The sequence below is a fragment of the Colletotrichum jinshuiense genome, chromosome 3 (genome assembly GCF_051148585.1).
Source record: "Colletotrichum jinshuiense chromosome 3, complete sequence".
Classification (NCBI taxonomy): Eukaryota; Fungi; Ascomycota; class Sordariomycetes; order Glomerellales; family Glomerellaceae; genus Colletotrichum; species Colletotrichum jinshuiense.
Window position 1 is genome coordinate 1586901 of NC_139310.1, and position 20266 is coordinate 1607166.

Here is a 20266-nt window from a genome sequence, read left to right on the forward strand (position 1 = left end):
AATGTATCTTCCAGCCACAGCATCGACCAAGCATATACAGGGTTTTGATACAAACCCTACGATCGGGAGCAAGACAAGCAGAGGCTTGAGACCTTCAGGTTCTCATTGCGAATCCACATCGACCCGAGGAAGTCTGAAACCTTCTACAACAACATCGGAGAGTTGTGGAGACCGGTTGGGCCGAACAGCAGCTACCGAATTTGGATCATTCTGGGCTGTATGTCGTATTGGGAGAAAGCCTAGGATTATAACATTTGGCAACATTACATGCGGGTGGAATCTGGAACATGCGAAAGGCTAAACGCCACTTCCCTCACTATCACGCCTGGCTAAGCCTCAACGAGACTACCCCTCTTCCTTATCAAGACATCTACCTATATTGTGCCTATCTTATACACCCCGCTAAGGTGGAAATGCTGGTCTAGACATACATCTGAGGAAAGTCAAATGAATGGATCGGCATCGTCATTGCCACTCATTGTGGCGCTCTCACTGGTTCTTTAGAGGTTCTAGAACCTCTGTTGTACCAGCTATATAGCCGAGGTTTCACCATGTCCGGTACACCTGTAACGCTCTTTTTATACGTGTAGCATCGGTTGGTTCAAAGGGAGATATAGCTCGCCATGAGGCTTTTCTTACATGGTACTGGGTCTCGTCGGACTCGGCGTGTTGGAAGACTGGCTTAACAACAAATCGGTACGAACCCGCAGTTGCAATAGAGGCCAAGGAAATTAGCCTGAAGACATACTTGCTGTCACCGACACGTCCCGCCGGTTGGTAAATCTTGGCGTTCGGCTTAAACCAGGAACTTGGTCCTAGGCGGGAAGCTACGTGAAAAAGGCATACGACCCCTTCGGCTCACAGTCTTGCCGCATCATTTTCGAGAAATCAAACCAGACGCGGCACGCGAATTCTGTTGGCTAGTTGAAGGCGTCTGTGCACTACTATCATATCTACTTTGGGGATTCCTTGCTTTCTTGAGCCTGATTTCCGTGCTTTTTTTTATTTTATCCTCCTCCCCCTCCGGGAAACGTTTGCTGATCACAGGATGCACTATATGCAGACATTTCAAATATATTGCTCAACATGATCTACATCCAGTAGCGGTGTGCAGCAGGGGACTTGTGAACTTCACTATCTCCAAGCACTGATAATTTGAAATATTGTTTCATGGATCAAAGCAGCATCGATATTTTCGCCAACGTTACCGGAAGAGGCGCACAGCGTCTTGACAAGCATTAAGCCGAGGTGATGCTTGATATTTTGCGCAATCGTCTCTATAGAGCACTGCCATTGCGAATGCGCGACAAAGAGTAAAAAGGAACCTTGAAACTGTAAGCAAACCCCGTTAGCATCACGAAGTCATGAGGTCCTCCTGCATTCACCCTCAGGTCAGAGGGGTACGGCTTGGCAGCCCATTCTGACTCGATTCGAACCAGGGACAAGGTGCAAACCCGACAGTGCATATGCATATGCCGCTCTTTGTTTCGCTCATCACTTCGGTCCCAATGTCCACTAAACGGTCTCGTCCCTTTCTTGCGTCTTCGTTCCAGTCACCACTTGCTGTATGTACCAGGGTGTTGGAGCGCCTCATGTACCGGTACGATAACATAAGCTATCAGTCGCAGCTGTAAATGGAAAATGGCCTCGTTTCTGGCATCCAAGTATACGTGAGGGTAGACTTGGATGACGAGGGATTCAACACGAAGTGTCGGCCAACTAGGGAGTGTTTCTAGCTCTTTGATGCGCGTCGTTGAGCTTAGGAAATCGAGCCGAGCTAAGTCATCCATCTCGGTGCCGCACCCGCTGAGCAGCATTATGGGAGATTGAAACAGCCAATGTATGTAAAATCCTCCACCCACATCTGCTTCTCTCAGACCCTTTAATGAACAGTGGTCAGTGTCCAAAGGGCCGCCGCTCCCGAGAAATAACGATTCTGTCTACCGCCGTAAGCGAACAGTTGTCGCCCTTCACATAGTCCAATGCGCCGCCCGCCGGCGAGCCCCTCGTGGTGTTTCCGTGGCGTTCTCCTAAGCTCCTACCCCCTCCTTCATCGCCACTCACCCTGGTCGCCTGCGCGTCAGCTTCGTTGGTCGGCCGCCCAGCGGGCCGTTGGATGGTTTTTTTGCACTAGGTCTGCGAGAAGACACAAGCGGCTGTCGCTTGTGGAAACTCCTCGTCAGATGGGCGGCCCGCTGGCGCGTTGAAGTTTTGCACCTTATGAGAAGAGTCGAATCAGCGGTGAGTTCAACAGAGCAACCAGAACTAAATGAGTATGGGACTCTCCCGAGTTTGCTGTGCCGCTGATTCGAAGGGATTCTATTTCAATGTCGGCTACTTACGATCGAGTTGGTAGTGCTTGTTACGTTATTCATCCCGATTGAGCTTTGTCTGCCAGAACATTTCGTGTGGTCATTCTCGGAAGTTGTGTCCGGAACGGAGGAGTGGGTCACCTTAAGCCCCTCGAATGTGTGCATCAGGCCAGTTGATTTTGTGCCAGCGACTGCTCGGATGACACTGGCCAAACAGAGAACACCTGCCTGATTGCGGACCTTCCTCCAGGGCTTGTTCCTCCAAAACCATCACCGAGCCGATGTCCCTCCCCCCCCCTCCCACCACTACCCTCGTATGAGCCGTTATCCTAAAAGGAGGCCAGTTGTGTAAAGCTATATGACTTGGCCGAGGTAAGATGCGACGAGTAGGTTGCGAGAACATTATTAAAATGGGATTCAGCTTGCGTCTTTTGATATTCGAAGAGGCCGTCCCTGCGACCAGGGATCTGGGGAACAAGGGTGTTTGCCATGTTTTTGGGTGGACTGGTTGGGCCGTTTACGGAGTCAACTCCGCTAACGTAACCTAGATACCGGACGCTAATCCCGTTGTCGGTTTGGCTCGGCAGCTCCCGACCACCAGGCGACCGATTCCCCCCTTTACATGTTAGCTTGAATGGCCTGCGGTTTCGAAGGCCCTGGCAAGACTGGAGACGTAGGGTCTGTGTGCAAGCTTCCAACAGACCATTGAGTAATCCTGAATAGGGGTCGGTTGGATGGTTGAGACTAATCTGGACAAGACGTGCTTGGACGACACTCAGTCCGCATGATCGGCGGTGCTGGTGCCATCCCTGAACGGACAGGGTGTGTCTGACACCCTCGGGACCCCATCTTTTGGTGATCGCCGGTTGGGCTTCAATCGCTCGTTACTTGTTTCAATTCTCGATAAAACCAGGAACATTCATCAATGCTCCGCCTCCCAAAAGCCTGTTAATCAGTTTTATCCTCTAAACTTCAGAATATGGCTCCATGAACGCGTAGAATATGTCTAGAAGACGACATCCCGGGACCCGTCTGTCTTTGCGCATGTACCGTTCGCCAACTGGGGTGAGAAATTGGCTGCTACGTTTCGGGTTGTAAGCTCCATGCGGGTTGGATATTTTTCAGATAGATACGGAGTAGACCCAGAGCGGCAAGGGATAGGTCCAGTTGTTTACCGCTGGAGGACCAATATCATGTCCGTTTCCGCTTATTCAATGATGTACCACGGCAAATTCGCCGGGCGGTGTCGAGCCAGCTGACCGAGACTCAGGAAGAATTGGCGCTGATTTAAGTATGCGTCTTGGCTTCAAGACCATGAACGCTGCATAAGGCAACAAAGACTAAGCAAAACTCCAAGAGGGCGGGAAATGGTCAACTGACTCGAGGGCCGAGGGTATCGACACGCCCACTGTTGGCGAAAGAGTAACCATGATAGGTGCCACGACTGCTCCTCGTGTGTCTGTGTCAGACATGGTCAGCAAGACTAAGGGGGGCGATTAGGCGCTCTGCTTATTTTTCCATAGCCCTTGTCCAATGTCGTAGTGGGGGACAGCCACCCCGTGTGCTAGGACTGGTAATTTGTGCTGGTAAACTGAGATGCGCTTCATTGTTTATGGTTTCTTCAACAATCATGTGGTGGTGGCAGTCATGCCTCCTTTAAATACGAGCAGCCAGTAGTCACCAGCTGAGAGATGGCATAGACCGAGTCCAGCACCTAACGTGAAGGGACCCGAAATCTGGCGCGCCAGATTTTGTCATCGTAATGCAGTCAAGTCTACTCGGGATTCCAGGGCCGCCATGGATCATCGGTAAAGCCTGCAGGATGTGGTTTGTAGCACTTAGATCCGAACAGCTATTCGTCGACTGTGGCGATTCATGTATGATGGGATCTCTGATCAAACCTTTCGCCAAACATCTTTATATCTTGCCCACTCTTGAAAGCCTGTTCAGAGACATTAGCATTGTCTGTAGCCGTGGTGGATCGTTGCACTTACCCAGAGACCGAAAGCCGACTTCGCCTCCCTTCACGCCATCAATGAACATTTTCCGCATGTCTTGTTCGGCTAATAACTTGACGCAGGTGTCGATCAACCTAATCATGACTGAGTCTCGGCTGTTTACCATCTCGGGATAATCATCTTAGTGGATGTTAGTAATTGAAACCGCCGAAGATCATCGACATTGTCACGAACCTATGATGCATATGCATGTGACACCCCCGACATCCTGTCCAATGGTCTTTGCCCATGGAAGATCATTACCAGCTGGACTCCCCGAGTTGGGTATGTAAGTCAAGGCGGTAGCTACAATGGTGTCGCCTTCGAAACCTAGGATTATATCCTCGATATGAGGTGTTCCGTCTAGATTGTAGTACTGGTCATACCACCCCAGATTGTCCTTGCGTGTTGCATCACGACTCACGATATCCAGGACCTGATGATACTCAAGCATGCCGCATCTTCGAAACGTCAGTCCTGCGGACGGAAAGCTCTTCGCCGGCATATCATCGAACTTGAGAAGCCAGTCTGAGGCCTCGAGTCCCTGACCAGGTTGGTTGCCGTTCATTTGCCAGCCCCTACGTGCAAACCAATCTCTCGAGAAGAAATCAAATGGTATACCGTAGAATAGACGTGGAAATGCTGAGCCCAGCTGCAGTCGGTTGACTCCCCGGGTCCTCTGTAGCTGCTGAAGCGCATGGTTGTGAAGGCTCAGCCCTATTCCACGCCCTCGGTATGCGCTCTTGACAATCAAAACAGCCAACGAACCAAGAAGATTATCTTGGCCCCCGTCAGGATATGTCGTGTATGTTGCGCAAAAGCCGACAATATGTTTGTTTTCGGGTTCACGCACAATGTAGTGCTTAGAAAAGCCATCCCGTTGAAGAAGTAAGACAAGTAAGTATTGTGGGAGATGATATTTTGGCGGGAGACATTCGGTCCAAAGTTGATGTATGGGTGCCATGTCATGTCCACATGCCTCAACTTGCCAGGTTCGCGGCGCCATGATGAGGTTCTGCACAGGGACTGCATTTGTGATAGGTGGTCGGAAGTCGCCAAAAATCATGGACGCGGCGGTTTCGAGTTCGGAAGGCGAATATCCTCTAATTTGCACAATAGTATCGAAGTGGTCGGCATGCAAGTTGTGATCCTGGAGGTCGCAGCATGCCACTATGATCTGTGGACGTTCATCTGCCATTGCGCGAGTGGCATCGGCCAAGTCAATTTGAGAGATATCGCCGTCTATAGGGGGTCCAGATATGACGAAGACAATGGCCTTGGCTCTCTTGATAAATTCCAAGTGGACATTAGTGATGCCTCCTCGTTTTGTATATGGAACATGGCGGACCAAAGAATGCCGTGAAGCTATGGCACGGCCCAAAGGCTCGAAGGGATCATGTCCGTTTCCAGCCAGTCTGTTGTAAGGGACAACAACAGGTGTGAGGAGTACAATGATATCGTCCCCTGAGAGAACTTTTCGTAAAGGAATACAGTCTTGCCGATCCCATAACAACATGGCTGGGGCATTTTGTGTAGATTTTGGGCTGTCCCTGGATGCCACAAGGCGATCGATTTGCATTTCCGGAGAATATCTCATGACGGAGATATGAATGTACGGCTCCCTTCAGCTCATCCCTACCAGAGTCAGCGCGCGGTCACACGATTCAGCGAGAATGTTCTTGGGCCAGTCAGCGCCGGATAGGAAGCAATGGCATGCAGACTTACCAGACCGGCGGAGGAATGATTCCATGCAGACGGCATAAGAAGGCTCCGTGCCGCTCTTTCCGTTTGTAGGCCCACTTGGCCAGGTTTCTTGAGGGCTGGCGTAAGGGACCTGTCGATGCTTGACGGTGTAAAGTAGCGTGGCCAGTTGATACAAATTCGTACCATCGACGCCGGAGGCAGCGTTTCGGCTGAAAGGTCTTTTTACTGTTGTTGGCGGGTGCAGTTTGGGTAGTGAGAATGCTAGTTGACTTGAGACCGGCTTCTACCTGGCCGAAGAAGTCTGGAGGGAACGGCAAGACTAAATGTTAACAGGTGCATCTTTGCAGAGGGACAAGACCGGTTACACATACAGTGTGCGGCTAGCAATAGACCGGAGTGTAAGAGGACAATGGGCTCGAGAAAGATCTTTATCCTGATAGGTGTGGAAAGGTGATGCATGGGGGCAGCAGTAATGAGTGGGGTGTGCAGGAGAGGAGACTTGCTAAGGGAACAGGGCCGGTCAACTATCCAGCCAGACAACTGGGTAGACAGGGCGAGAAGGATGAGCAACTTGGAGGGAGAAAATCTTGAATGAGCGGGATGCACAACTTGAGTGCTGACAACGGTAAGTAAGAGTAGTGGAGTAGTGTAGGTGAAGAGGGTGCCAGCGGCTAATGTCGAAGGGCCTCCACGCTTCTCGCGGTGGGTGGTGGGGCTTGGTAGCGATCATTCAATCAATCAAGGGCGCCTTGGTTCCTGGTCGGGGGGCGGGACATCTGACTGATGTAATGGGCAGTTGGTTGTATGCGTTTGTACCCATGGGATGAGGAATGGTGGGAGTGAAGGATGGATGGACCCGATGTACCTGACGCGTTACACACGGAGCGGCAATACGTCCGTCGAGCTGGGGTGGAAAACGGAACAATGAGGAACGGACCTTTTACCTCGATATGCTGCTGACCACCTGGCGAACCATGCAGCTGCCACTTAGCAACACGAGGGTTAGAAAGGGTTACACAACGTTGCTGCAGACGAAATTGGCGTCCGGCGTACGGGGTTGAGTGAGATGAGATGAGGTGAGGTGGATAAGCAGACGCCAACGCACGGCGGCCGAAAGGTGACACAAAGCCAAGCCGATGAAGGCAACTGACAACGGGATTCATGACATTTGGTCATTGCAACGGCCCGGAAACCCCCACGATGATAAAAGAAGATGACTTAGTGGGATAAGCCAAAAAGCGAAAATTGTGACAATGTCATAATGGCTACAGCCATCTATGCCTTGTTGGTTTGGAGGTATGACGTGGACACCTAAAGCGCGTTCTTCGTCATTGCCCATCACCCCGTAGTCGTAGCCCTTGAAGCTTCCAACCAACATTTACCCGGGGTAGGTCCGCGGGAAGTGAAAAGGCAAGAAAAACCAGATGTTGCCTGGCCAAATTCAGGCTAGGTCAGGCCTGAGGATTGTGCTGCTCAGGGTGTGGGAAATAGGGTTTCCGGGACAATCCTGCCGACGAAATAGGAGAGGGAAAGGGCGGCACAGCAGAGAACGTGTCTGGGCTCTCAGTCACTCCCTCTCTCTCGGCTGTGGAGACACCGGGCCGCAACTGTTAATCACAAGGCAGCCAGAAAACCAGAAAAACGGACAGTGAATAGAGTCACTGATTGATTTGCCATGTTAATAAAAACATGAGTAGAAACAGAAATACAAAAAACAAAAGCCCCCCCCCCCCGGACAGAGGTGGGTCAAGGATATCGAGCACGCAAAGTAACGGGCGAAGCAAGGGCTGGGCTTCCAGCCGGCTGCCCATGAGCGACGATTGATTCGTGGTGGAAGACAACATGGATGATTAGACCATGACTCCAATCGAAACGCAGAATATTTGATATACCTTGGGGGGAAAGAAGGTGTATGCGGTAAGAAAGAAGCAGAGGCGGAGATGACCTGAGGCAACAAGGTGGAGGTGAAGAGAAGTGTAAGTTGATGTGATGGGTCGAGGGCGGCAGAAGGATTCGGGCGAGGCATTTGTGTAGCATGTTTGTGTAACAACAAGAAGAGGGTACGTGAGCCGCTCGAGGTCTCGGTCAGCCAGCTTAGCTGACAGAAGACAATGCTGTCGATGCCCACGCGTGGCGTGTCTGTGTGGGATAAGGGTGTTGGAGGGTTGCCGGTGTTTCGCATAGTCCCAGTCTGTCAGTCTGTCGTCAGAGTACATTGACCAGGGGGGAGAACCGGGCAATTGACGGCGTGAGTCGAGTCAGAGGTTCCTGGACGGAGAACCAGAAAGATAGGTGGGTGGTTTACGCCGGACTTCGTCTGGAGAAGGGACCTTGGTGGTATCGGGAAGTCGAGGTAATACCTCATGGGTACGGGCGGACGAAGAAGGTACGGACCCTGGGCTTACCTCACTTTCCGCTTGTGGAGCCTGTCGGGCTACGGATGCCTTCCCGTGCAATCCAGGTAGGTGCATCCGGGCGTTGCAGTGTTGCAATGTTGCAGTTGCTGTCCTCTTTCTCTCAGCCAAGGAAGAGAAATGAAGTGCATCCGATCCGGCGTCCATAAGCATTGAGGTAATTACCTTTGCACCAGGTACCTACCTCAGCAAGTCTAGCTAGGTACTGAGGTACCTTCTCCTACCTTTTGGCCGAGTACCGTTTTACTCTATGCAACCCCAGGCCAGGGCACGAACGGCTTTTCCTCCCTCGTTCCCTGGACCATCTCTGTGTCTTGTCAGCGTTCCTCACATCAACAACTGAAAGACAGAAGCCGGTGCTAAACAGCTGGTTGCAGTAAGAGACACAGAGACCAGCCTCTCGTGTGCACGTTGAGCCGGCAGCCCGCACACCGGCATGTCGAATTATCCATGCACCTCGCATTTTACCATGGGCCTCCCTTTGGACCCCGAACTCATTTCTGGCTTTTGAACATCAACTCTGGTCAAATGGGAAGTCGCCGTGGAAGCCAAGACGGCTTGTGCGCCGCTTACGGTCCGAAAGTTTGCCAAGGATGCAGTAACCAGTAGTTAGAGGCCGGAAGACCGGTGAAGACCTGTGGCAATCTTCTCCAATTGCCCCGTCGCCATCTCCCGTCCGCAATTACGAATTGTCTATGTCTTGGACCCTTACCTAGTCTGCCTCTCAAACCTCTCACTCGGAGCCCGGTTGTCTAGGGTAGGCCCAACATATATTCTCACGTCAACCATTAGGATGGACAGACGGTCAGCTCATGAGATGTCTCTTTGAATGACTTTCGTTTATCCTCGGGATTTGGGGAGATAATGCAACCACCAAGGGGCTCGCCGTGTCATGCCTCGCCTCGCCTATCCTACCCGCTCACCGAGGCGTGCTTCCACTGATACCTCCCTATTTCGTCCACCTCTGCGTCGGTTGCCGCTGACCGAAACCCCCACACTGATCCGAGGGCACTGACTTGTGCTGCTCCGGTCATACGTTCCTTAGCGAGTCATTGGGGATGGAGTAAGCTCCGGCCAGTGACCCGGTCGCTAAGCTGCCGAAGAGTGGGGTTGCACACGGCCCTTTCCAGCCATGAGGTGAGGTGGATGGGTGCACCGTGCACCTTTTCCCGGTCTGGACGCGCTCACCTTGGGTCCTCCCGCAACGCGTCTGTCAACCACGACGGGTCAGGACCACTGCCCCTCACCTGTTTAATCATAATTCGCCACGCCAGACTTAACACGTCCAAAGAGTAGAAGAGACAGTGCTCTTTTGTCTCAGGGAGCAAAATCTGTCTTTGGAAATGGTGGCGCCATCCGATGACGTGTCCATAGGAAGGGACACTGACATCGGACTGTTGATAGGTGACGTGGTTGACGGTGAGTTGCAAATCCTGGCCGCCCATGCATAACACGAGAACAACCCAACTTACACTTTGTAGCCTCCAAACTGCCGGCCAAACGCCGAGCCACCAGCATCAAGCCAACTGTGGACAGAATTACAGCTCTCGCCCATGACAATGGCTTGTTGCCTGAAGCCCTGGCTGGACTCTTGGATCTGCTCGTCAAACCGAGCTATTTGGATCAAGCAAGCTTGAATGCCTTGGTGAAGAATTTGTACCCTGCAACCCGGCTCTCCAGCGATGTTGTTCTGGCAGTGGTGGGATGCCTTGGGCATGGAGAATTGAAACCTTCTCTAGCCCTTCAATCAAACATCCTCAAGTGGTTGATCATGGTGTATCATGTTATGGAGAAACCCGCCACATTATCACAGGCTTATGCTGTTCTTTTCAACCTTCTCGACACGGCTACCCTTCGGTCAGGATTTTCCATCAGACATTTGAGCGAAAAGGGCTAACTTGACTTAGGCCGCAGCTATGCCACCTGCTCGCTCTGATAACGCGCAGAAAACATGTCCGGCCATTCAGAATACAAGCCGTGTATGTTTGCATTTCTTCAGTTGCCATATTCGTCGTGATGCTAATCATGCGTCTCAGGCTCAACCTATCCAGACACACGGGTAATGACCCAGCGCTGACTGGACTCCTCCGGGTTTACAAAGACTACTACCCTGAAATCATTGTCAGCGATGCATTAAGGGGTAAGGCGTCGGCTTTCAAAGTAAGCGTCTGTCTTATATCCCACTTTGGTCCTCTTTCTGACCAAACAGCATCCCGATGTGGAATGGCGTGAGAGACTGGATCAAATCCAGAGAGACCATTCTCAACGCGTCGCTGAGGCCGCCGGCCAGCCTCGGAACGGCTTCAGCATTAACCATCAGGCTCTGAAGGTCCGCGGCAGCAAGGCGTCCAGTCTCCCGTCCGTTCACACATCGGAAGCCACCGAGGTGAGATCTAAACTACCCTGTAAGACGAAGGTTACTTTAGTCTGACGGTTGCGACAGAACTCCGTCACCCTGGAAGAGATCGACAGCGCCGAGCGTCTCGCTCAAACAATCGAAAAAATTGAGCTTCCCAACCAGCTTGCAGCTGTATTGGCGGATCCTCTTCTCCAGAAGTTTGTTGCCTTGAGGAAAGACGATGCCACTTCGAATCGTGTGACCCATTGGATCAGCGCCGTCCTCGAGGATGTGCTCAACGGCAACGCCGACGAGAAACTGTTTAGGGAAACAATGGAAATCCTGGAAGAATATGTGGCCCGGGTCAAGGTGAGTGTTGTTTTACAGTATATCTGCGCTTGTCTGACTGTTTAGGAAACCCCATTCGTCCTCTTGAGCTTTTTCGCCGAGCTGTTCAAGACGTGGAACGGCGTGGATGCTCGAGAATCCATCTTGGGAATCCTTCAGTACGCACCGCTGGTGGCATTCAACGGTATGTACCACAAGACGAAATCATCAGTAGTGTTGCTGACCATGCAACAGAGATGTACAAGACCATCTTGCACCCCCTGGAGAAGTGCCTTCCCCCAACAGTCGAGTCTCAACTCGCCCTACTCAAACTCTACCAGAACCTCATCCGCCGCTGGACCTTTGTCCTCCGCTCTTTCGACCCAATACCACCAGACGTCCCCTTCAACGCATTTTACGAAGTCATGGAGCATGCAAGCGTCGTCGCCCTCAACGTTGTTCAAGCCTCTCCGAGCGTCGCCGTCCACAGTAGCGTGCTCGACCTCTATGAGCAAGCTGCCATCAGCATCTCTGACCCGGTTCTCCAACCCCTTCTACGCATCGCCAACCCACCGGCCCAGCTTATCTACCTCCTCTTCTTCAGCCACTCCCTTGCCAACGTCTCGCGCCTGTGCACCGTCCTGGCCACGTACAAAAAGGGCTTCGAGACGGCCATGTCTAGGCGGCAGCCCACGACATACGCCCCGAGCTACGTGAACCACTTCAACGGCTTCCTCATGGACATTTGCAATTGCCTCTGGCGCGGCAAGGCCTTCAACGACGGTGACAAGAATGCGCTCGGCTGCCTCAACGCCCGCCCCGTCACGCTACGCTTGCAAAGATACATCGAGGACCTGGGCATGGACCTCGCTTTGCCGACGCTATTTGGATTTTCGTACTCACCGTTGCTGAGCTTACAGGCCATCGATTGTATTCGCGAACTCGAGGACCGGGAACTGGCATCAGATGAAGACGCCATTGCCACGCGCCACGCGGGGCCCGTCACGGCGAACAGCCTGACGAGGCTAGCTGATGCAAGGGGCCTGCGCATAACCTGGTCCGAGTACAGGATCATCGTGCTGAGAGCGTTGGAAAGTAAGGGGCTGGACGGCATTCCGGCGTTGATGAAGAATACGATGAAGGTGCTCATGAGCTCCAAGAGCACTTCTTAGGGCCTGGTTTTACGACCATCAGAGCTTCTCGGTCATATCAGGTTAGGTACAGGACAGGGCTTGGAATGAATGTAGTCATGATTGATACCCCTTGTAATCAAAAAATTTACCTCATCAAGAAAGCTGACGTTCTGATGTTCTATTTTATCGCTCGTCTAAATCTGTCTAGTTGAGTCGACAGTATTCTTCTGCCCCAGACGCAGAGCCCCTTTTTTTTAGTTGAATACACAGGGTATCTGAAGCCGTGAAAATCCTAAAAGAAATCGCCGGATATGCCATTGTTGAACAGGTACGTAACCAAACGCCGTCGGGCAAGGCCAGTTGAAAGAGCCACCCATATTCTTTGCAGTTAGTCGCCCCGCCGAATCCTTCTCCATCTATCCAAGGTGTAGTTGAAAAACACACCGGTGGCCTGTTGCCCTGATTGTCATATCATGTTGAAAAAGAGAATTGAAAAAGGAAAGAGAAAAAAACCACCGTCCAGAATGCAGTTGAGTGCCATAGACGCCGTCCCTACCCCCGACCCTAGAAAAAAAAGCTGTTGAACCATCCTCATCCTCATCACGCACCAACACCTTGGGGGTTGAGCAAGTAGATCCGGCAAGGCTTATTTCAGCTTGTCGGATTCGTCACCGTAGCCTCCAATGCCACCGGCTGCGTAAGTCTTGCCCTCGGGCGCAACGCGGGCCTGAGACCTCGGACCGCGGTTCTTCAGATCATCGCGGAGCCAACCCAGAACCAGCTCGCCGAGAGTGCTGTTTCCGCTGCGCCCATCGACACGGTCGAGAAACTTGTCCGCCGTGTCCCACTCGCGGACGGTGCCGAGGTGCATGTGCACCAGATGCGTCGGCCACCCAGCCAGGTTGTCCAGGATGTGTGTCGCGTAGACAATAGTGCAGTCCCGGATCTCCGTCTCATGGCGCAGCCACCCCAGAAATTCGGCTCTGCTGAGCACGTCCAGGTCGACCGTAATCTCGTCCAGCAACAAAATCGTCCAGGGACGGATAAGGCCCATGGCAAGCTGAACGCGGCGTCTCTCGCCGTCAGAAACAGCACTCATGCGCCAGGCAGTGTCGATGTCGAGGACGGATACGAGCTCGTCGCGACGGTCCGGGTAGGCATCGCCACCAACGCTGCGGAGGAGCTCAACGACGCCAATGTCGGTACGGACGATAGGGTTAAGGACCCATTCCAGGCCAAGGTAGGTCACTCCCTCGAGGCCATCCTTGAAGGGATCGACGCCGGCAATGGAGATGCCACCCTTGGGTGCGAGGCGCTTGCCGGCAAGGAGTCGGAGGAGGGTGGTTTTGCCGGCGCCGTTGGCGCCGATAAGGAGGGTGCGCGAGCGGGAGGGGACGGAGAGGGAGATGTTGTTGAGGCCCGAGGTGGAGTCCGGGAACTTGTAGCTGAGGTTTGTCACCTCGATGGTCGGGGATTTTTGAGCCATTATGATATATGAACTTGCGTCAGGAGGGGGTAGAAGGTTGTGAATGAGGGGTGAAGAGAGGGGGAATGAGTTGAAAAAAGGTCAAAGTGAAGGTTGGTAAGAGAAAAGATTTTTATGATGAAGGAGTCATTATACACCGCCCAGGACTGAAGGCGTCATGGAATGATATCGACCGGGAAGGCCGAGCTAAACCCGCCCTAGTCGTATCAGCGAGGCGAGCATCTTGTAGCGGATACTATGGATATGTTACTATGTGTTGTGCCCCTCACTCCCATTACAATTTCAATCGAGGAGAGGTGACTCGGTGGCACACAGCGGAAGAAAACCCCCGCCATGGTGGCTGGCTGGACCACCAAAGTCCCTTCCTTCACTGAACCGACACTCCGGGCCGCAGAGCCCGGGCGGGGTGCAAGCCACAGGGGTAGACCCCTCCCCAACCCCATTTACGCCAAAATTCGCGACTTTGCCAGCCCTGGTCTTTCGACGCGTCGGTGCATCGCATACCAGCTCTGTAGTCTACTGCTACGACAGCCATTGAGATCGTGCAAAAGCTTATCCTTCCTCAACACCAGCTTGGCAACGTGTCCGTGTGACATTAGAATTCACCTTTTCGAGATGGTGACCCTCGAAGAAGCCACCGCGCTATTACAAAAGCCGGCGTAAGTTCAGAAACTCCGCCTCCTCTGGAGGCAACTCTGCACATCTGCGAAACCATACACAAAAACTAACAAGACCATCCTTTGCCCGCAGTGACGCAGCCGCATCCTCTACAAAACTCGTCCGCGCCCCTTCGCACTACAAACCTCTCAGCACCTTCATCCTCCCCAAGGAACGCTCTTACCAGCAGCAGTATGCGGATGTCTACTTCCTGCGCCTGACCTCCATCCGGCCCGCCGTCGATGCAGTCGCCGCCGAGGCCTGGGACGGTACGGTAATTGGCGGCGAGGAGGCCCGGCATGTTGACCGAGTCCTCGACGTCCGCCAGGGCGAGCTCTGCTGGGTCACTGGCACCGTCTACATGGATATGCCGCTGAAGCCAAACATCCTTGAGGATGTTTCCAAAGATGTGCGTCTCTAAATGCCTCCTCACTGGCCCCTGCGAAGACAAATATACATGTTGGATTCGTACTAACAACCCATTTTCCCACAGCGCTGGATCTCCGCACCCCTCTCCACGGAGCGCTACTACTCCGACGAGGGCAAGGACCAGATCATGCTCGAAGACGACTCTGGCCGCATCCTCCTTGTCGGCGATATTCTCAAGTCGATACACCTCGTGACGGGCTGCATTATCGCTGTCATGGGCTCCGAAAACGCGAACGGCGAGCTCGAGGTCATCGATGTCAAGTTCCCCGACATCGCGCCCCAGCCCTCCCGCTGGTCCCTTGTCAGCAGCCCTTCGGAAGATCACGACATGTCTGGCATCACCCCATCTCAACGCCCCTCCTCCAAAATCGCCATCGTCTCTGGCCTCTCTTTCTCGGGCTCCGACGCTTCCTATGCTCTCGAACTTTCCCTCCTCCTCGAATTCCTCCTCGGCGAAGCCCTCTCCTCCTCAACCCAATCCGAGATCACGCATATCTCCCGCCTCATCATTGCGGGAAACTCTATCGCCTCTTCTACGCCCACCGACAACCCCGCCCTCAAGACCGCATCCGATGAAAACACTAAAAAGACGGCAAGCAACAAGAAATACGGCTACGACTCCAGCGCCTACAACCCCGTCCCTAGCCAGCTGTTCGATGAGTTCCTCGCCGACCTTCTCCCCTCGATCCCCATAACCCTGATGCCGGGCGCCGAGGACCCCGCCAACGCGAGCTACCCACAGCAGCCGATCCACCCCGCCATGTTCCCCCGCTCGCGACCCTACTGCGCCGGCCCAGGCGCCAAAGACCCCGGCTGGTTTGACACGACGACGAATCCCTGGGAGGGCGAGGTGGACGGTTGGAGGGTGCTAGGCACCGGAGGGCAGAATGTCGACGACGTCTTCAAATACGTTGATAGCGACGACCGGTTGGGCATGATGGAGGCCATGTGTAGGTGGCGGTGTAGCGCGCCAACTGCCCCGGATACACTTTGTAAGTTCGCCCCTTTACCCATGAATCGCTACCATAGTCGGCTAACTTTGTTATCCAGGGGCCTATCCCTTCCAGGACGACGACCCTTTCGTCATGAAGAACGCCCCGCATCTCTATTTTGTCGGCTGCCAACCCGAGTTCTCTACGAAAGTCGTCCAGGGCGCCGACGGGCAGCAGGTTCGGTTAATCACAATACCGTCCTTCGCGGAGACCAAGGAGCTGGTTCTGGTGGATACGGAGACGTTGGAGGTCTCCAAGGTTAAGATTACGGCGGCGGCATCATGATGTTAGACGGGTAAGGCGAGCACAGGTTGAGCGCGAAGCAGACGGTTATGAGTTGATATACCCCTGAGCTATGAAATTGCAGTTGTCCCCGTGGATGGAAGGATGGCAGATTTTAATGCTACTACTTAACGAATAGGTTCAAAGACGAAATAAATGCTATAGTTGAGCGAAGATACCCCGAGATCATGGTTTCCTCCTAGTGAGACGACTGAAAGGTTTCTCAACGTAGCCACGGACCCGATGATGATGTCTAAGGCTCCTTTCGCGCTCCAGCGCGATCGACTCCTTTGCCTCCAACACTCGCACGCTCAAAAGGAAGAATAAAATGCAAATCTCTATCCATCGCCAGTTTCAAAAGAACCCTCATTGTGCACCCCTTCTCAAGCATAATCCTGCCCCCAAAGATACTCTGCATCATCCAGGTCCTCTTCGTCAGAAACCCGTCCCTCCATGAAACGCCTGTTCGGCCCCTCCCAAATCTCTCGAATCATATCGGGCAGCTGCTCCAACTTCCGTTGCGCCGCGCCTGCCTGCGTGCTGCGGTACGCCTGCATGACCTTGTCATTTTTCCAGAGATCCTCCTGGCCACGCTTGGCGCGTCGAATGTTGGCCGCGTACTTCATGTTGAGGCTGATACACTCTTGACCACCTCCGCCTGTGTTGACGCGGATCTCGATGAACTGGCACGGCATGCCCTTGAGGGTCCTGACGACCTCAGACGTCTTCTCGAAAAAATCGAGGAAACTGACCTCGCCGGAGTGCCGGTCGCGAATGGGCGTGATCTCAATGGTGATGGTATGCACCCGAGGTCTCAGGGGTCTCAGGTCGCGAAAAACGGCAATCGCGTTGGCCATGCTCAGCTTGTAACCTTTTTCGGTGCGGTTGGGCTCAGCAACGATCATGAGCTTGCGGAACTTATGTCCATACCGACGAATATCGATATCGACTTCGGAGGTCTGATCTAGCCGAGACTTGGGGAGCAAATCTTCGTCGCTGTACTCATCCTCACTGTTGCCTTCGTATTCAGATTGGGGATCGTCTATCATTAATGGGTGTTGAACCACAATCTCGCTCTCTCCCAGTGCGTTGGTTGCGGGGAGCTGTGCTGTCTCTCTGAGAAGGTAGAGGAACGTATTTTCGCCGTAGAGAACATTGATTGCTTCGTTTCTCACTTGGCGACAGACTCGAAGTATGGACGTATCGATGCCGGGGCGGTTTCTAGGATAGACTGCGGACCAGCCTTGGCGAACTCGAACAGGCTCTTTGGCCACCAGAATGCACTTGTATATGCTTTGTCGGATCTCAATGGGAAGCCGGAAAAATGAGACTCCTTCGTTGATGTTACCCGATGATTTGGGGGCGGTTGCTCTTGATGGGAAGCTGTCTTGAACAGCCCTGGATCTCGGCCTCGAAAGGTTATGAGCAGCCATATCTTTTCCTTTCCCCTTGCCGCGAACACTGGCCATCTTTTGATCCAATACCTTATTAGGTTGAGGTTGGTCTTGAGACTGGGAATGAAAGCTGATAGGGGCTCCCCATGTGTAGTGCGCAGTTGATTTCCTCGAGAAGGTTGCACCGTATTGGCGGGGCGGAGGCGTCTCGCGCACAGCATAGTAGTCGTGGGGGTTAGGTCCTTTGCCGCTTTTCTTTCGTCGCTTGGGCGGTTTTTTTACGACATCACCATCGCTGTCTTCCTCGGCGACTGCGATGGGACGCTTCTGACCAGCAACGTTGACAGCATCCTGAATCGGGCGTGCTACTTTGGACTTCTGAGGCAAGGTGCCGACCTTCCCCTTGAGTGACCTGGGTTTGCTACTGAGGGAAGCGGCCGCCGAAGATTCGTTGTTCTTCTTGGGCACGCCTGGTTTCTTACCTGGCGCCATGTTGACAACTTGAAGTAATTGATAAACGGTTGTAACTCATCAATGATCCGAAATCCGCACTTGAGTAGTGACTGGGCATCGGCGAGTATTTGAGGCTTGAGTTTGACTTTGGTGTTAGTAGCTTGGTCTTTGTAGGCCGTTCTATCTTTAACTTCTTTGAGTCTTGGGTATGTGATAACGAATCTTGTTCGTGTCAGTTGCATCCCATCATGGAATGAAAGTCCTCTTTCTCAATGTGTATGTCACAAACAACCGAATCAATGGCGGAAAGAGCCGTAGATCTCGTCGTTGTAGGCTATCGTTTATAAATTTGTTCGCAGATCCTCTGTCAGGTAAGTTGCATCCTTGGTCCGTGGTTTCTAGTTTCTCTTGAACCCGTGCTTCAGAGCAGCGGAATCATGTTTTGGTTGGGATTCAGCGAGAGGCAAGACCTTGAAAATTAAATATTTTCTTGGAGGGGTGCTTGGCGCGACAGTATTTTCGCAAGTTGTTCCTAAAGAGCAACCAAAGCCAGGGTACTGTCTTTGTGAAGGACAAAGACGGCCAATGTGCAGTTGGAACAATGCCCAGGCCGTGAGGTCTGATGGGGAGAAATGAGTCTTTGCTGTGTCTGTAGGTCGGTTCTCCGAGAACGGGAGCTGGTGGTCTGATAGAAGGGTTCTACTATTTGGTATGTAACTCTGAGGAGGAAGACTCCTGAGATATCAGCGTTGAGATCTGTAAATGTCAGTTGTGAGATAATTTTGTTTGTGAATCTTATTAATGAAAATGTGCTGCTTGCCAGCTTGTTTGGGGCAACCTTTTGATTACGTGAAAAGCGAAGCCGCGTTCTGGCGTGTGTGTATGGAAAAGATAATAGGGAAGGAACGAAGACCGTGGTGATAAAGCCTAGCTTTCCATGAGAGCGGTACTCCCAAGATATCTGGAAGAGTTACTGGTCTCGGCAGAAACTGCCGTTTAGTGACGGAATGCTAACCAAAATTTTGAAGGAGGCTCGGTTTCTGATCAACAAAGCAGGTATAGGGTATAAGGCAGGAACTCGGCGAACATCACCAGTGGATTGAGGCATATGTAGGCGGCGAGAGAAAAGCAGAAGGCAACTTAGGAAACAATAGAACGGTGGAAGTCAAAAACAACTTCCTGTTTACTGTATTTGCAGCTGAGAAGAACCAAAAAGGGAGGTGCACAACCCAACTCCAGTTCTGTTAAAGAACGGAAAGATAGTCATCTATGAGCTTTCGGGTCAGAAGATAACGTCTTCTTACTTTTTCGTTCATCGATTCCCCGTAGTCTTGTGAAATTGAGCGATATACATGGCGTGCGTTCCAGATCTGAAGTACGACGGATAGACAGACAAGATGATGAAGACAGCTGTTTAAGCCAAGGATGATTACATTGGTATAAAATGCTCCTCCACTCCTTGCATTATTATTCCAGGTCAGGGGAGTCGGTTCCGGATCGTGCCCGACACCGCGGCATGGTCCGTCTGACGCACCCCGCCAATCCCAGCTAAAGCAACGTAGAGACCGAGACCCGCCCGGTCTCATAAGGCACCACGCCCTCCGAAGCTGCCAACAAATTGACCTATACTACCGATTGCGATGCTCACTCACATTCTCAGGCAACCTCTGCGAAGCATCGAATTCATGTATTCAGTGCCACGCCCTTATACCCGTTTCGTGGCCACCGTCACACCTACATCCCTTGGACAATGGACATGGTGTCCTTTGTTCACTGCTCTAACCACTGTACTTCAAGTTACCCACTGAAGAGATCGGCACTCCTTATCCTTGACTGGACCCTTGTTCCCGGCCATGCAGCCAGCCTGCTTGCCAAACACGCCCTTTGCTTGTCTTGATCCAGTACCTTGCAGCCAGCACGGTTGATTTTACGCCATCGCGTTCTGGGCATGCCTTCGAGGTGCTTCTTAGTTATTCGACGAAAGTACTTAATGATAGAAGTCCTTCAATGCCATTGAAATACAGCTGTATAAATACCTTCCTTCGCCACCCGCCGCATCTCATTTCTCACTGTGAGGATGATTTCTATGTAATTGATGACTCATTTAACTTCGAAATTCCCCATCCATTGTCCTCCCATCGGCGGAATAGCACCACGAAAAGCCTTGGGGTGTTTCGCGGCCTTTACAGACTCTCTTCCACCTCCCTGAAGACTAAGTAGACAAGTGTCTTGACCACAACCATAAGCATTGGCATCTTTGTTTCAACTCGACTCGTTTGGTCTTCACTCACACCCGTTTATGGCAATTGAGCCCCCATTTGTCATTCAACAACATAACAACCCCATTC

The 20266-nt window shown here is 52.4% G+C and overlaps 5 protein-coding genes across 5 annotated transcripts; 2 read left to right on the forward strand and 3 right to left on the reverse strand.

Annotated features, from left to right (window-relative positions):
• Window positions 1-4207: 4207 nt before the first annotated feature.
• EsH8_III_000458 (uncharacterized protein) lies at window positions 4208-5906 on the reverse strand (the record flags this gene model as incomplete). The annotated part of the gene is made up of 3 exons (XM_083262183.1): window positions 4208-4254; window positions 4307-4450; window positions 4505-5906. The coding sequence occupies 3 exons, from the start codon at window positions 5904-5906 to the stop codon at window positions 4208-4210; spliced, it is 1593 nt and encodes a 530-aa protein (XP_083122670.1).
• Window positions 5907-9770: 3864 nt separating this feature from the next.
• On the forward strand, window positions 9771-12264 carry EsH8_III_000459 (Mis6-domain-containing protein; the record flags this gene model as incomplete). The annotated part of the gene is made up of 8 exons (XM_083262184.1): window positions 9771-9846; window positions 9909-10284; window positions 10335-10406; window positions 10464-10587; window positions 10637-10813; window positions 10871-11134; window positions 11180-11297; window positions 11348-12264. The coding sequence occupies 8 exons, from the start codon at window positions 9771-9773 to the stop codon at window positions 12262-12264; spliced, it is 2124 nt and encodes a 707-aa protein (XP_083122671.1).
• A 607-nt stretch (window positions 12265-12871) lies between these two features.
• EsH8_III_000460 (CCR4-NOT regulatory complex subunit CAF16) lies at window positions 12872-13711 on the reverse strand (the record flags this gene model as incomplete). The annotated part of the gene is made up of 1 exon (XM_083262185.1): window positions 12872-13711. The coding sequence occupies one exon, from the start codon at window positions 13709-13711 to the stop codon at window positions 12872-12874; it is 840 nt and encodes a 279-aa protein (XP_083122672.1).
• Window positions 13712-14326: 615 nt separating this feature from the next.
• EsH8_III_000461 (DNA-directed DNA polymerase delta subunit POL31) lies at window positions 14327-16074 on the forward strand (the record flags this gene model as incomplete). The annotated part of the gene is made up of 4 exons (XM_083262186.1): window positions 14327-14370; window positions 14462-14777; window positions 14862-15789; window positions 15848-16074. The coding sequence occupies 4 exons, from the start codon at window positions 14327-14329 to the stop codon at window positions 16072-16074; spliced, it is 1515 nt and encodes a 504-aa protein (XP_083122673.1).
• Window positions 16075-16454: 380 nt separating this feature from the next.
• EsH8_III_000462 (uncharacterized protein) lies at window positions 16455-17957 on the reverse strand (the record flags this gene model as incomplete). Its single annotated transcript, XM_083262187.1, has 1 exon — window positions 16455-17957. The coding sequence occupies one exon, from the start codon at window positions 17955-17957 to the stop codon at window positions 16455-16457; it is 1503 nt and encodes a 500-aa protein (XP_083122674.1).
• Between the last annotated feature and the right edge of the window lie 2309 nt (window positions 17958-20266).